This window comes from Erithacus rubecula (genome assembly GCF_903797595.1).
Source record: "Erithacus rubecula genome assembly, chromosome: 12".
Taxonomy (NCBI): Eukaryota; Metazoa; Chordata; class Aves; order Passeriformes; family Muscicapidae; genus Erithacus; species Erithacus rubecula.
Genome location: NC_136664.1, coordinates 6,931,912 through 6,945,849, shown reverse-complemented (window position 1 = coordinate 6,945,849; position 13,938 = coordinate 6,931,912). Strand labels below are relative to the sequence as shown.

The following is a 13,938-nucleotide window of genomic DNA, read 5'->3' as shown; positions in this document are numbered from 1 at the left end:
CACACTCGACCCAGCCGTGGGTCGAGGGCAGCTGTGGGCACCACTGCATCCTGGGATGAGGAGTGGGATATCTGGAAAGGGCCATCCCATGAGCTGAGAATCCTCAACAGAGCTGGAGGCTCTCAACAAGAGTTTATTGAGGATGTGGGAAACGTGGGAGCAGTGTCACAGGGTCCTGCTGCCAGGATCCTGCAGTGGTGTCTCACCAGGGTATGACGTTCCCTTCCCAGTCCAGGAAGGCACCGGTCTCCTTCTCAGAGATGGAGGAGAGAACCTTCAGCATCCCTTGCACGCTGTCATCCACTGTCACAGGGGGCTGTGGGGCAGAGGGGGAGATGCAGCCCATGCCCAAGGCCCGGCTGAGGGCCCTGGAGCAGTTGGAGATCCAGCTCCAGGCGAAAGAGCTGCTCCAGGGCAAAGGGGAAAGCTGAAAACCCCAGGGGGAGGGACTGAGACGAGAACTGAGGGGATGGAGAAACACAGGACCAGGCACCCAGCACCCAGGACAAGGAGAGGGGGAGCTGCCCCACCAGCAATTGGGCAGGGAAGCCAAGAGCTGTGGCTCAGGACAGCAACTCCCACTCATGGAAAATCAGCACAGGAGCTCTGATGGACCTGCCCTTATGGAATTCCTACCACGTGTCCGACAGAGCTGCCCATGTCGGTTTGCACCCAGCCGGGGTGGAGAGCGACGCAGAGGATGCCGTGCTCCTTGTACGCCAGGGACTGGCACTTGCTCAGCATGTTCAGAGCAGCCTGTGGGGAGACAGGCAGGGCATGGTGGTGGGAGGGGAAGGAGTGGCAGCAAGAGGACCGATGTCTGAGCCAGGCAGGGGAAGCAAAGGTGTGACGGTACCTTGCTGCAGCGGTACGAGGTGGCTTGCATGATGTCCCAACCAAAGGAAGAAGAAATGGAGCCGCCAATGCTGGACATGTTGACAATGGCAGCCTTGCTGCAGCTCAGCCCTGAGCCTGGGCTCCCCTGGGCAGCCTTCTTCAGCAAGGGCAGAAAGGCCTGTGTGGAGACAGAAGAGACAGGAGCACACACAGACACGGCACAGGGCAGGGGAGAATCTCCTTCCACAGTGGGAAGCACTGACACCAGCACTGGGGCATCCTCCCTGCTCTTCCCTGCCAGGCTGCAGTTCCTGAGCTCCAGCCCTTGGCTCTATGAGTTTCTCATCAACTGAGAGCCCATTGGTAACTGGAGTGGAGGCAGGACCCCCTGCCACCAGCCCATCATGCTCCCCCAGCACAGCCCAGCTTGGGTGAGCGTCTCACCTGGCCCATCAGCAAGGGCCCAATGGTGTTGGTGGTGTAAATCTCTCTCATGTCCTCCAGTGTCTCAGTATCAAGTGTATTCCCTTTCAGAATTCCAGCGTTGTTGATGAGGAGGTTGAGCCCAGAGCCCCCCAGGTGCTCCCCAACCTTGGCTGCAGCTGCCTTGATGCTGCTGGGGTCAGCGACTTCTGCAGAGCCAACACAGGGAGGTCAGAGTCTGTGTCCCCACGGGGGAGTCCCCTGTGTCCCCCCAGAGGTGGCAGTGCCCATGGCCCCGCAGGCACCAGCCCTTTGGCACAGCTCCCTCCCAGCACGGGGCTCCCAGGGTGTGCCCAGCCTGGGCACTCGCCAGAGGAACTGGGGCAAAGGATCCCCAGCTCGGGGCACCTACCGAGCGGGATGATGATGATGTTGGGGTGCTTGGAGGCCAGATTCTGTAACTCCTGAAAGAGAGGGCACTGTGTAGGCAGGGAGAGGCTGGAGGGGCTGTGCAGAGGCTCAGCCTCTCCCAGGCATAGTCCATGCCACTCCATCCCTGTCCCTGCACCATTTCATGTCCAGCACCTGGTCCAGCTGCCACATTACACGGGGTTCTGTGCCTTCTATACATGCCATGTGCCACTCTCCCCTCCACATATCCCATGCACAACTGGTCCTATGGTATCCCAAGCCAGCTGACCTGTGCTGCAGGTACCTGGCTGCTGCTCCAGCCCCTTGCAAACACCATTCTGATCCAGTCTCCTCCAGCCCAGGCTCACCTGTGCTCTCTGTCCCTTGGGGTCCCTGCAGCCTGCAAAGATCCACTGTGGTGGTTTTGGCATCCTCAGGAAATGCTGGACGAGTCCCAGGCCGATGCCTCGGTTGGCCCCAGTGACCAGAAGGGAGCGGACGTGGAGTCCTGCCATGCTGCTCTGGCTGTGGCTGTACTGCTCTCCCCTGGACTCTGCCAGTGCCTTTTGCTACTTGGTTATCTCGCATGTTCCCATGAGGACTTGCATCAGCTCCTGGCTCTCAGAAATTCTCTGCCTGTACCTCAATCTCTTGGCTGTGGTCCATACCCATGATCCACTTTTCCTGCTGGCTGTGGAATGACACAAAGGGAGCCAAGTATCCTGCCCAGGCAGAGAATGCCCTGGGCTAGGTATCTGGAGTGCTGCTTTTTGTACCTTCCCTGCTGCACCAAACCTGAGCCTTTGGGCTTTCAGGGCCAGCACTATCCCTGTCCTTGCACCGCGACACTCTCTCCCACCACCTCCCTCCCTCTTGGGATCCCAGGCCTGTCCCTCCCCTTGCCCAAGGTCAGGCAGGCAAGGCTGGACTCACTGACAGTGCACAGTGCTCTTTGCTGGCCTTAGTTTGTGCAATGCCAAAGCCAGGGTTGGGGATGGAGCTGTCAGGACAGGTGAAATGTCCCTTGAGGACTTAGGGATAGAGCAGCCAGGACAGACAAGTGCTCTTTGGCTGCAAGAACAGGCCGAGAAACCTAGAAACCATCCAGGACCGCTGGGAAAAACCCTCCAGAACTGACCAGAGTGACCCCTTTCCTCAGAGTCTGCTCTAATATTTAAGTGTGATAGAAGGATAATCCCTGGAAGTGTTCATGGACAGGCTGCATAGGTTTCAGAGCAACCTGGTCTAGTGTAAAGTGACTGTTCTTATGCATGGGGTTGGAACTAGATGGTCCCTTCCAGCCCAAACTATGGCTCTGTGATAAAATTCAGTTTTGCCCTGAGTGTGACTTTGGTGTGGCTGGGAGCCAGGGCTGTGCCCAGGCACATGCACTGCAGGTGAACATTCAGTCTCAGGGTGATCCAGGTGCTCCCCAGCTCTTTTCCTGCAGTAGAGACTGAACCAATTGAAGGACTGAACTGCCAGGGAAGTTCTGACTGGTGCATTCAGGAGCTTCAGGACAGGCCTGAGGATCATCGGATCATAGAATCATCCCCCAGGAGCTCCTGTTGCACCCATAGTCAATGCAGAACCATGACCTGAATATTTCCATGTGTCCTCACCCTGCAGGGAGGGTCTGAGCACCCAGTGGTGTTCCTAGGGGTCTTTTTCAATATAAATGATTCTCTGATTCTATGATCCCATAGCCTCCCCAGCTGGTTCCTGCTTCAGCATCATCCAAACTGCACAGACCACTTGCAACAGTGGAATGTACACATTTAAGATAGTTCAGAGATGTTGTGTAGGTAGCTTAAAGCAATTAATAACCACTTATATGGGATATGATTGGGCAGGACTAAGGGGGCATAACTTGTGGAAGCTCTCCTGCTCCAGCTGGAGATGCTGCTGCAAGGACCTCTGCAACTGCACAATGATGAACTGTCACGTTCAGGAGATCTGATCCTCCATCCAAATGTAACCTTTCCAAATAAATCAGCTTTTGTCTGTAAAAGCAAATCCTCTGTGTGGTGAATTGACCCTGGCTGGATGCCCAGCATCCACTAAAGCCACACTATCACTTCCCTCTGCAGCAGGACAGGCAGAGAAAAAATATAACAAAGGTTCATGAGTAGAGATAAGGTCCAGGAGAGATCACTCACCAAAAACCATCACAGGCAAAACAGACTCAAACTGGGGATGTTAACTGAACTTGTTACTAACAAAATCAGAGCAGGAAAATGAGAAGATAAATCTTAAAAATACCTTCCCTCCACCACTCCCTTCTTCCCAGCTCTACCTCCTCCTGCTCATCAGTGCAGAGAGGCAGGGAATGGAGGTTATGGTCAGTTCATCACATGTGTTCCCTGCTTTTTCTCGGGGAGAAGAGTTGGAGTCCTTCCCCTGTTCCTATGGGAGACAGTTCTCCATGAACTTCTCCAACGTGAGCCTGTTTCATGGGCTCCACAAACTGCTGCAACATAGATCACTCTTCCATGGGGTGCAGTCCTTCAGGCACAGCTTGCTCCAGCTTGGATCTTCCACAGGGTCACAAGTCCTACTGGGAAACCTGCTTCAGAGTGGGCTCCTCTCTCCAGGGGTCTGCAGGTTCCTGCCAGGACCCTGCTCCAGCATGGCTTTCCCATGGGTTTACAGCCTCTTCTCAGGTATCCACCTGCTCCAGCACGGGCTCCTCCAGGGGCTGCAGGAGGGTCTTTGCATTCCCATGACCTCCATGGGCTCTAGGGGCACAGCTGCCTCACCATGGGCTGCAAGAACACCTCCTCCCCCTCCTCCTGCACTGACCTTGGTGTCTGCAGAGCTATTCCCCTCACATATTCTCACTCCACTCTTCTCTGGCTGCAATTACATCTGCACAGCAACTTTTTTGTTTTCTTCTTGAATATGCTATCACAGAAGTGTTACCACTGTGGCTGAAGGGCTCGGCCTTGGCCAGCAACACGTCCATCCTGGAGCTGTCTGCACTGGGCATGGAGGAGGCTCCTGGCAGCTTCCCACACAAGTTACCCCTGAAAGCCCCTCCTACCTCCCTCCCCCCAAAACCTGGCCATGCTAACCAAATACAGTGACAATTATTTCCATCTTGTTATGCCATTTCATTCCCCTCAGGATCAATCCACTGATGGAACCACAGCCTCTGGCATGGGGATGAAAAGTCAGGCTGCCCCTGAACTGAACTGGGTGAGGGGGGGATTTGCCATCCTCTCAGCCAGAACATTTCCCAGGTTGCTCAACAGATTTGACCCAGTGGTTTTAATACCTTAAGATGAGACAAAGGATGAGCAAGGCTGTTGTGGCAGGATGCTTCTTCCCATGGGCAACCATCTGGGGAGACCCTGGGACTACCTGCAGCTGGAGCCAAAACTAAAGAAAAGGACATAAAAACAAGGTTGACTTCCAGGGATGGTTTGGCATCATGTGTGAACCACTGAATGGCAAACTGTGCTAGAGAGCTGGCCAAATCCTGGAATGACAGGTTGGAAGGGACTTGTTCCAACACCCTGCCATGGGCAGGGTCACCTTCCCTCAGGCTCAGAGTCCCATCCAACCTGGCCTTGAACATTTCCAGGCATGGGGCAGCCCCAGCTGCTCTGGGCAACCTGTGCCAGTGACCCACCCTACCATCAGGGAAGAATTTACTCCTCATAGCTAATCTAAACCTGCATTTTTTTTTTTTTTTTCAGTTTTGTGATAATTGAGAAATGATTCGTCTTAATCATGGACCTAGATAAAGGGAAATATGTGCTTAAACCCACTCTGTTTTAAATTCCCCTGTTATGAATATTGTGTATACCCATTTGTAAAAGAAAAAAAAAAAAAGTGTTTTCCATAGTCTGAAAGGTTTTTTTGCAGAATCAGATTTCCTGCCTTTGTGTAATCAGTCACAAACTATCTGCTAAAGATCAGACTTCCCACTTCTCCTGTTTTTTATCTACCAACACCAGATGGTTACATGACCAATTGTCCCAAGAGCTGTCCCACGGGACTTTGACCACCTCTGCTTGTCTTGCAGAATTACTACAACAAAACAATAACAATTATTGAGTACTACAAGGAAAACCATCCTATTAAAAGGAGCTGCAAACCAAGTTCGATGGAAGCATGGAGTGAGCGGTGACCCCTCACGTTTTCCCCAGCGCTGCTTGCTCTGTCTATATAAAATAAAGCAATCTAAATTTTGCTAAATATCGAGACTTTTATTTCTCATTGATAACACTGCGTACTATAAACGGCTCCAAGACCTCCCCAGATCCTTCTCTTCTACAAGGAGATGCATATGCCCAGTAAATTCACCCGGGCTGGGCATGGGGAAAGGGCGGGCACAGGGATGGGGATGGGATTGGGGATGGGGATTGGGGATGGGGATGGGATTGGGGATGGGATGGGGATGGGATTGGGGATGGGGATTGGGGATGGGATTGGGGATGGGGATGGGGATGGGATGGGGATGGGATGGGGATGGGATGGGGATTGGGGATGGGATTGGGGATGGGGATGGGGATTGGGAATGGGATTGGGGATGGGGATGGGGATGGGGATTGGGGATGGGATTGGGGATGGGATTGGGGATGGGGCTGGGGATGGGATGGGGCTGGGGATGGGATGGGGATGGGATTGGGGATGGGGATGGGGATTGGGAATGGGATTGGGGATGGGGATGGGGATGGGATGGGATGGGGATGGGATGGGGATGGGATGGGGATGGGGATGGGGATGGGGATGGGGATTGGGATGGGATGGGGATGGGATTGGGGATGGGATTGGGGATGGGGATGGGATGGGGATGGGGATTGGGGATGGGGATGGGATGGGGATGGGGATTGGGGATGGGGATGGGATGGGGATGGGGATGGGGATGGGATGGGGATGGGGATGGGGATGGGGATGGGATGGGGATGGGGATTGGGGATGGGGATGGGATTGGGGATGGGGATGGGGATAGGATGGGGATGGGATGGGATTGGGGTGGGATCCAGGCCTGGGGAGGGGCTGGGCCCGACCCCGCGCCGCCGGTTCCGGTTCCGGTTCCGGTCCGGCCGGGCCCGCCCCGCCCCGGAACTGGCGCTCCCGGGCCCCGCTTCCGTTTCCGGGCCCCGCGGCCATGGCGGCGGCGGTCGCTGCGCCGGGCGGGGCGAGCCCGGGGCTGGCGGCGGGGGAGCGGTGAGGGGGGCCGGGAGGGGGATTAGCCCTGCCTGCCCTCAGCCCCCGCTGGCCCCAACCCCGCCTGGCTCAGCCCTTTCCTGTCCCCAACAGCGTCTGTCCCCAACCCTGCCTGTCCCAACCCCTGCCTGTCCCAACCCTGCCTGCCCCAACCCTGCCTGTCCCAACCCCTGCCTGTCCCAACCCCTGCATGCCCCCAACCCCTGCATGCCCCCAACCCTGCCTGTCCCAACCCCTGCCTGTCCCAACCCCTGCATGCCCCCAACCCCTGCCTGTCCCCAACCCCTGCCTGTCCCAAGCCCTGCCTGTCCCCAACCTCACGTGTCCCAGCCCTGCCTGTCCCCGATTCTCCTTTTCACAGTTCAGGCTGTTATAGTTAGACTTGGTCCCAGGAATATGGTTACTGGGTGATAATAAACAGCATGGAAAGAGGTAGAAACCAACGTCCTGTCCTGTGTGGGGGATTTGCAGAAGGCCGAACACACTCCAGAGCTTCGAGTGTCCCCCTCCACTGTCCGAGCTGGATGCAGCAAGACCTGTGTGGCCCCAGCAGCGTGGCTTCCTCAGAACAATGCCCTTAGGATGGGTCCTTGCAGAGAAGTGGGTGCATTTGGGTGGATTTGAGCAATCTCCTGGGTTTGTGGCTGTGCTTATGATGCAAAACCCTTTCCAGGGTGATGGATCACTGCTAATGGCTTGGTGTCTTGTCTCTTCTCATATAGTCTTTTGTGTGTGGACAAGAATGTGGTTTCTCCCAAGCTCTATGTGCTGGAGCCGTGGATTGCTGACCTCTTGGTGAATTATGAGCAGCTGGATGACTGTGAGAATTTCGTGGCTGGGCAGGTGGTGCGGGTAGGTATCCAGAGGGACTGTCCCAAAGTGGTCCAACAGTCTTTAAAATCTAAATTCTGGAAAGTGTGCAGTGGTTCCCAGTTTGGTGGTTGTGGATGTGCAACTCTTCCTCCTCAACATTTCTGTGTTTAAATATTTTTTTTTTTTGTTGTTGTGGAGGAACAGCTTGATGTCGTGACTGCCTTCCTGTGAAACTTGTTCCAGGTCTATGAATAAGAATTCTTTTTTCCCCTCTCCAATCTCTTGACAGGTCTTGAGTGACTCAACTGCTCCTGGCCAGCCTGGGGTCCTCCAGGATGCTGTGGTGCAGGTCTCTGATGGATCCTGCTACATCCGTGTGGTCATTACACCCGAAGCTCTGCAGGCAGAGGAAAAGTGGGTTCCACCCTGGCTTGGCATGGCTGGGACAGCAGTTCTCCACAGCTGCTGTCAGGAGCTGGGGCTCCTGCCTGGTCTTGTTTCAGGTTGTGTTAAGCTAAAGCAACCTCAGGGCGGGAAGCTGGTGTGAAAGAGCTGCTAAGGGAGGAAAGCTGGAATGCCCTTGCTCCAGTGTCTGCTGGTTGGGATGGGTAGGGATCCATGGCAGGAGCTGTGATGCCTTTAGATGGGATTGTAGAGCCCTTAGGTTTTGTGGAAGGAGCCAGTGCATTAACCATGATAGCCTGAGCTGCTCCTTCAGTGCTTTTCTCCATTTCCACATTTGGACACCCTTAAACTGTGGGGTGCTGGTAGCAGAGCCAAGGTTAGGCAGCAGGAAGAAGCTGCTCTTAGGCAGGAATTACTAAGGAATAAGGAGTCCTTGGTGCCTGCTGCTCATGCTGAGCCATGTTCCAGAATGCCTCAGTGTGGGCATTGAGCTCTTGTGGGAGCCCCACTGTGTTTTGGGGGGGTCCAGCTCCATTCTTCAAGGCATTCCTGCTCTGCTCCTTTTCCAGCGCCCACCTGCAGCTCAGGCTTTCCAGCCTTAATTGCAGAATTATCGTCCTGCAGAAGTACACGGTGTGTTTTCAGGACGAGGCCAGGCTGGTAAGTGCTCTGAGGAGTGGAAGCAGCCTGTTCCTTTACCTTGCTGTGCTTCCTGCACTCTTGCCTGACTCCAGCTGCTCCCAGGAGCTGAAGGCAGGTGATGGGTGGCCTTTCATTTTCATCTGTGGCTCCTGTGGGGTCTGTGGCAGGGATGAGCCCTCACTGGGGATAGGGTGCATCTTTCCCAGGGTCACCTGGCTGTCACCTCTGCCTGTTGGGCAGCTGCAGAAGGTCTGCATGGGCTGGTGGCAGAGCTGTCTCCTTGCAGGGACTCCCCTGGGCTGGCCCACCCGGGTGTGTGGCTCTTGCAGAGCCATCAGCTGATGCAGGAAGGTACAAACTCCCCATTAAAAGGGCGTTGTCCTTTTTGAGAGGATCTTCTCTTAGACTGTAGAGTTGGTGGCAGAGCTGGGGTGGGTGTGGGAGTGCAGGCTGGCCCCAGGAGAGGTAGGGGCAGAGGTGGGGCTCAGAGGTGCCTTACAGGCTCTGTCCTCCCCACAGGAGGACTGCGAGTTTTACCTGACAGCCCAGCAGTTCATCGTGCTGCCCATGCAGAGGCAGAGGATGGAATCATCTGATGGGTATGGCCCATGGGATGGGTGGTTGGGGGCTGTGCTCAGGGAGACTTCTTCATCTTCCCCACAGTGGTGCTGACCCTGGGAGTCCTGATGTGATCTGCTTGTGGCAATCCCTTTTGAAAGGGAGATTGTCTCAAAGGCAACGGAGAAGGGAGATGGAGATTTGGAGGGAATCAATAACTGACTTCTCTCTTACTGCAGGAACCAGGACCCCTCTGTGGTGAAGAAGATAAAGGAGCTCTGGCTGTAAGTATGGGGCTGAGGGATGTATCCAGACACCCTGATGGGAGTGTGAAACCTCAGACTGAGGTTGGAGCAGGCTGGCAAGGGCTGGCACAGATTATGGCAGCTCCTGGTTAACCTGTATGACTCCTTGCCCTGGAACATGACAGAGTTGAGTAGACCATGAAAAATGAAGTTGTGGTGGCACATTGCCAGCCTCTTCCTCTGAGCTAGGAGGAAACACCTGTGAGGAGCTTGTTCCTGCCAGTGGTGGGCAGCACAGATGTGTGGGTGAGCCCTGCACAGCTCGTTCTTCATCCTTGGAGATCCAATACTGGAGATCCTCAGGGCCTTCCATCAGCCCATCTCCAGGGGTGAGGCTTCCTGATGGCTATTCCAGGCATACTGAGCATATGGCCAGTGGCCAGATCAGCACCCACTGGGGGATCCACTACTTTCACAAGCTGCTTCTTCCAGTTCAGGGTGCTTGATCTGTGACCGAGAGCAGCGCATGTCCCAACCCTAACCTGGCTGTCTTCTCCTTGGTCATTACAGGAGGAATCTTGCTGTGAGGAATGCTCCTAGCTCAGGTAAAGGGTTCTGGGGGGCCTGCAATGCTCTGACTACCGGTGGGGACCCCTGGGTTTCCTCAGCTTGGTCCATGTTAGGCAGAGGTACCACAAACCTGGTCAGATCTCACAAGTTTATGTTCCTAAGCCCAAAGTAGGAAGAGATGATGCTGACAGCTAAAGCAGTGTGGGACATTGAATGCCTGTGCTCATGCTGATGGTCCAGGTTGTATGAAGAAAGGAAAGGTAGTTTCTAGATGCAAAGGAAATGCAAAATTTTGGGTGTTCCCACAGGTTTCAGTGTCAGTAAATCATGCAGCAGGTGTTTGCAAGTTCAGCTGTCTCCTCCACTGATCAATCTGTGTGTTCTTGTCCAGAGCCCTCTGTCTCTCAGCTGATTGATGCCATAGGACAGAACCAGCTGGAGATTTTGAAAGAGAATGCTGAGGAATGCTTGGATTTACAGAAATCAAAGGAGAAGCCTGTGACAGTGGAGGATGAGGTTCCCATCACCCAGTGGGAGGCAGAACGCAAGAAGGAGGTCAGTCTGTCTGCTGGGACCATCTGAGACAGGGCTGTGACTGCTTGGGGTGCTCTGGTGGGTGGGAGAAAGAAGGGGAAGGACAGTGGGCAGAGCTGGATGTTTGCTGGGGAGGGAAATGGTGTTGGGTTGGCAGGTACAAGTGGGCTCCTGCTTCTGGAGAGGGACTGCCCAGCAAAAACCATGTCATGTGTCTCACTGCAGCAGGGTGAGGACGTTTTCATGGTCCCAGTCAGTGCCCTGGTGATCCCTCCTGAGGAGGATGCAGTTGTTTGTGATTCTTCTGAGGCAGCATCTGCAGGGTACACAGGTAGGCAGTACAGCACCCAGGCAAGTGAAATGAGAGACTCCCTAGGGTGAGGAGAAGAGTTCCTTTGCTCTGTGTGTGCCTCATGCTCGGGATGTGGCCAACAGTGCCCCTTTCATTGCAGATACAAGCCAAGCAGCTCCTGGAAAGGGTAGTGATGACAGGACAGTGCCAGGAGATCCAAGTGTTGTATCCCAAATCAGCTGTGAGTAGCAGGATCTCCAGATTCTAGAATGATTTGTGATGGAAGGGACCTTAAAGACTATCCCCAGTCCCTGCCATGAGCAGGGACACATTTCACTAGTCCAGGTTGCTCCAAGCCCTGTCCAACTTAGTCTTGAACACTTCCAACTTAGCCTTGAACACTTCACTGGGCTACCTTTGCTAGGGCCTCCCCATCCTCACAGGGAAGAATTTCTTACAAATATCTAATCTAACCCTGTGCTCTGTCAGTGTGAAGCCATTCCCCTTTGTCCTGGCACTCCATGGCCTTGTCTAAAATCCTTCTCCAGCCCTCTTGGAGCCTCTTTAGGGAGGTTCTCTTAGGTCTCCCTGGAGCTTTCTGTTCTCCAAGCTGAATAACCCCAACTCTCTCAGCCTGTCTCCATAGCAGAGGTGCTCCAGCCCTTGGATCGTCCTCATGGCCTCCTATGAACGCTCCAGATCCCATCCAGCCTTTAGTTTCCTCTACAGTTGACTCAGCCCATCTCCTTGGATTGAGTGGAGGAGGTACTGGTGTGGCCAGGTCTTTGGGAGGCCTTGAACAGGCAGGGAGTGGTCCCAGTCCTCCAGCTTATTGAAGCTGCAGCTTTGGTTGATTATGTTGGGAGCACAAGAAGTCGTTTTGATGCCATCACTGAGCATGAGTCTCCTGCTCTGCCCCCCTCCTCATTAATCTGGCTCAGCACCAGTAAGGTTTGTTTCACCTTACTAGGCTTGGTGTCACCAAGCTTTGCTGCAGAATTACCTGCAGAAGTTCCATGTAGAGGAGGAGCTGAAGGAGGAACTGTCCTGGATAGTGCAGGGTGTAGGAGAAGGCCTTCTTCATACCTTCCTGCTCTCTGGGCAGTGTCTGCCTCTCCACTGCCTGCTGTGAGATCTTGGAAAAAGTCCACTGCAATACACTACATTTTGGGCTGGAAAGGGCTGCAGAGCTCCCTTCAAGGGCTGTCTCTTGGAGACCTTTTGCACAGGGAATGGGCAGCTGCTTTCCTGGCCAAAATCAACCCTCCAGCTTCTTTGCAGGTGCTGCTTCACCGACCTTGTCAGATAGCTTGGTGGAATCCCTGGACAACCCCTGGAACAGGATGCCCTCATTGTCTTTGACCCCAAGCTCTTCAGATGGTGAGTCCCCATGTGCCAAGGCATCCAGCCTGCCTTCCTGGCAGGAGACAGCTCCTCTCTTCTCAATGGGTGTAGCTCGCTCTGGCTGCTGGCTTGATTTCCCCTGGCTGTAAAGCACTGCTGTGGTGTTGCCATAGCCCTGGACCTGCATAGTTCCAGCCCTGACACTCTTCCCACCACCAGCCCCCTGCTCAAACTGATGATGCTTTTCCTCTTACTAGAGAAGACCTTTCAACCTGACCCTCTCCTGAAGACCCAGAAAGATGTGGCTGCTGACAGCAACACCACTGACCTGTTGGAAGTGTGTAGCCAGGGCTCTGCTGAGGGCTTGCCCCAGGGAGAGCCAGTACAGACCTCCTCTCCCTCCCTGCTCCGCTCCAACAACAATCCCAGTCTGGTGGAGATCAGCACCAGTGAGGCAGCATCAGCTGTGGAGGCAGCCTGGGATACCCTGTGCACTGATCAAGGCCCACAGGGATCCAGGGGCTCTCAGGCCACCCTGCCCACTCTTTCTCCAGTTTTTCCAGTCTTGCCCACCAGCAGCTTGCAATCCTCACCTGGCAGGATTACCCACAGGAAGCAAGCCTGCTCCAGTGCCACAGCTTCCTCTCCAGCTGTGTTGAAGCCTGGACTGGTTCATGCCAGGACAAAGGAAGGAAAGGCTCTGGGTGCCAAGAGGAAGCTGATGGAGGAACATGAGCAGGACTCCAGTGGGCAGCAGCATTCCCCAGGCACCTCAAAGGGCAGGAGGAGAGGCACGGGCAAGAGCCCACGGGGTGCAAAGAGCAGAAGGGAGACAAGGCTGCGGTGCAGAAAGGAGCTTGAGGAGAAAGAAGAGGAGGAGGAGAAAGTGGAGGAGGAGGAGGAGGAGGAAGAGCAAGAATCCCCTGCAAGAGCTGGGCCCAGCTCCAGGCCGGAGCAGTGCAGAGCTCCAGAGCCGGTAAATGCCAAGCAGCTGGTGAGGTCCCCTGAGGGCTGGGGGTGCCTGGGGAGGCTCTCTGTGCCCACACCACTGGTGTGGGTCTCTCCTCACCAGGCTGGTGGGGATGCGAGGTTGAATGCAGGTGGAGTATCTGGGAACACTGAGGGAATCATGAAGGGATCATATAATCACTTAGGGCTGGAAAAGAGCTCTTGAGATGGGAATCCAACTGTTCCCCAGCACTACCAAGCCCACCACTGAACCATAGCCCCAGCTGCCACATCAACAGGCCTATAAATCCCTCTAGGGATGGTGAAGATGTGGTTTAGCCTGAGCTAAATAATTGGGTGGGAACAAGAAGCTGGAGCATCTTCCAAGCTATCTGGATAAAAGATCATAAGAACTAATGGAGAGACACCTCAATCCTAGGTGTTTTCCTGGGGTTATTGGGCTCTCAGGCTGCATAGGGCAGCATTTTGGGTGTTGTGGCTGGAGCAAACCCATCTCACCTTCCTCTTTGATTTTGTAGTTCGTGGAGACACCAGCCCAGTACCAATATGAGGCACCAAGCCCTGAGCTCTGCCAGCAGGTACAATCTATCAGGTCAGTGCCATATCTATCAGCCATAGACTCGTGGCTGTCCCTTGTTCCTGCAGTGGGACTCACATCCCTATAGTGAGTCACCAACCTCTGCCTTACCCCTTGTCACCAGCTGCTCCAATGTGTAT

The 13,938-nt window shown here is 54.5% G+C and overlaps 2 protein-coding genes across 8 annotated transcripts in view; one reads left to right on the top strand and one right to left on the bottom strand.

Moving 5' to 3' along the window:
* Window positions 1-113: 113 nt before the first annotated feature.
* Window positions 114-2,489, bottom strand: LOC306807036 (C-signal-like). The gene is made up of 6 exons (XM_079316281.1): window positions 2,040-2,489; window positions 1,673-1,724; window positions 1,282-1,469; window positions 857-1,015; window positions 637-756; window positions 114-316 (listed from the first exon to the last, which is right to left on the bottom strand). The coding sequence occupies exons 1-6, from the start codon at window positions 2,184-2,186 to the stop codon at window positions 203-205; spliced, it is 780 nt and encodes a 259-aa protein (XP_079172407.1). The 5' UTR covers window positions 2,187-2,489; the 3' UTR covers window positions 114-202.
* A 4,258-nt stretch (window positions 2,490-6,747) lies between these two features.
* The window catches only part of ACD (ACD shelterin complex subunit and telomerase recruitment factor), an 88,203-nt gene continuing 81,012 nt past the window's right edge, over window positions 6,748-13,938 (top strand). The window contains exons 1-15 of one of the 7 annotated variants that reach the window (XM_079316273.1): window positions 6,772-6,849; window positions 7,321-7,449; window positions 7,572-7,701; window positions 7,952-8,076; window positions 8,637-8,727; window positions 9,229-9,308; window positions 9,507-9,551; window positions 10,083-10,117; window positions 10,474-10,637; window positions 10,842-10,947; window positions 11,069-11,149; window positions 11,542-11,673; window positions 12,190-12,288; window positions 12,510-13,228; window positions 13,740-13,813. In XM_079316273.1, the coding sequence (XP_079172399.1) occupies window positions 6,791-6,849; window positions 7,321-7,449; window positions 7,572-7,701; window positions 7,952-8,076; window positions 8,637-8,727; window positions 9,229-9,308; window positions 9,507-9,551; window positions 10,083-10,117; window positions 10,474-10,637; window positions 10,842-10,947; window positions 11,069-11,149; window positions 11,542-11,673; window positions 12,190-12,288; window positions 12,510-13,228; window positions 13,740-13,813 (2,069 nt within the window). In that variant the 5' untranslated portion in view covers window positions 6,772-6,790. Of the gene's footprint in view, window positions 6,850-7,320; window positions 7,450-7,571; window positions 7,702-7,951; window positions 8,077-8,636; window positions 8,728-9,228; window positions 9,309-9,506; window positions 9,552-10,082; window positions 10,118-10,473; window positions 10,638-10,841; window positions 10,948-11,068; window positions 11,150-11,541; window positions 11,674-12,189; window positions 12,289-12,509; window positions 13,229-13,739; window positions 13,814-13,938 lie in introns of all 7 variants that reach the window. The other 6 variants (XM_079316275.1, XM_079316277.1, XM_079316274.1 and 3 more) reach the window with 6 other exon arrangements.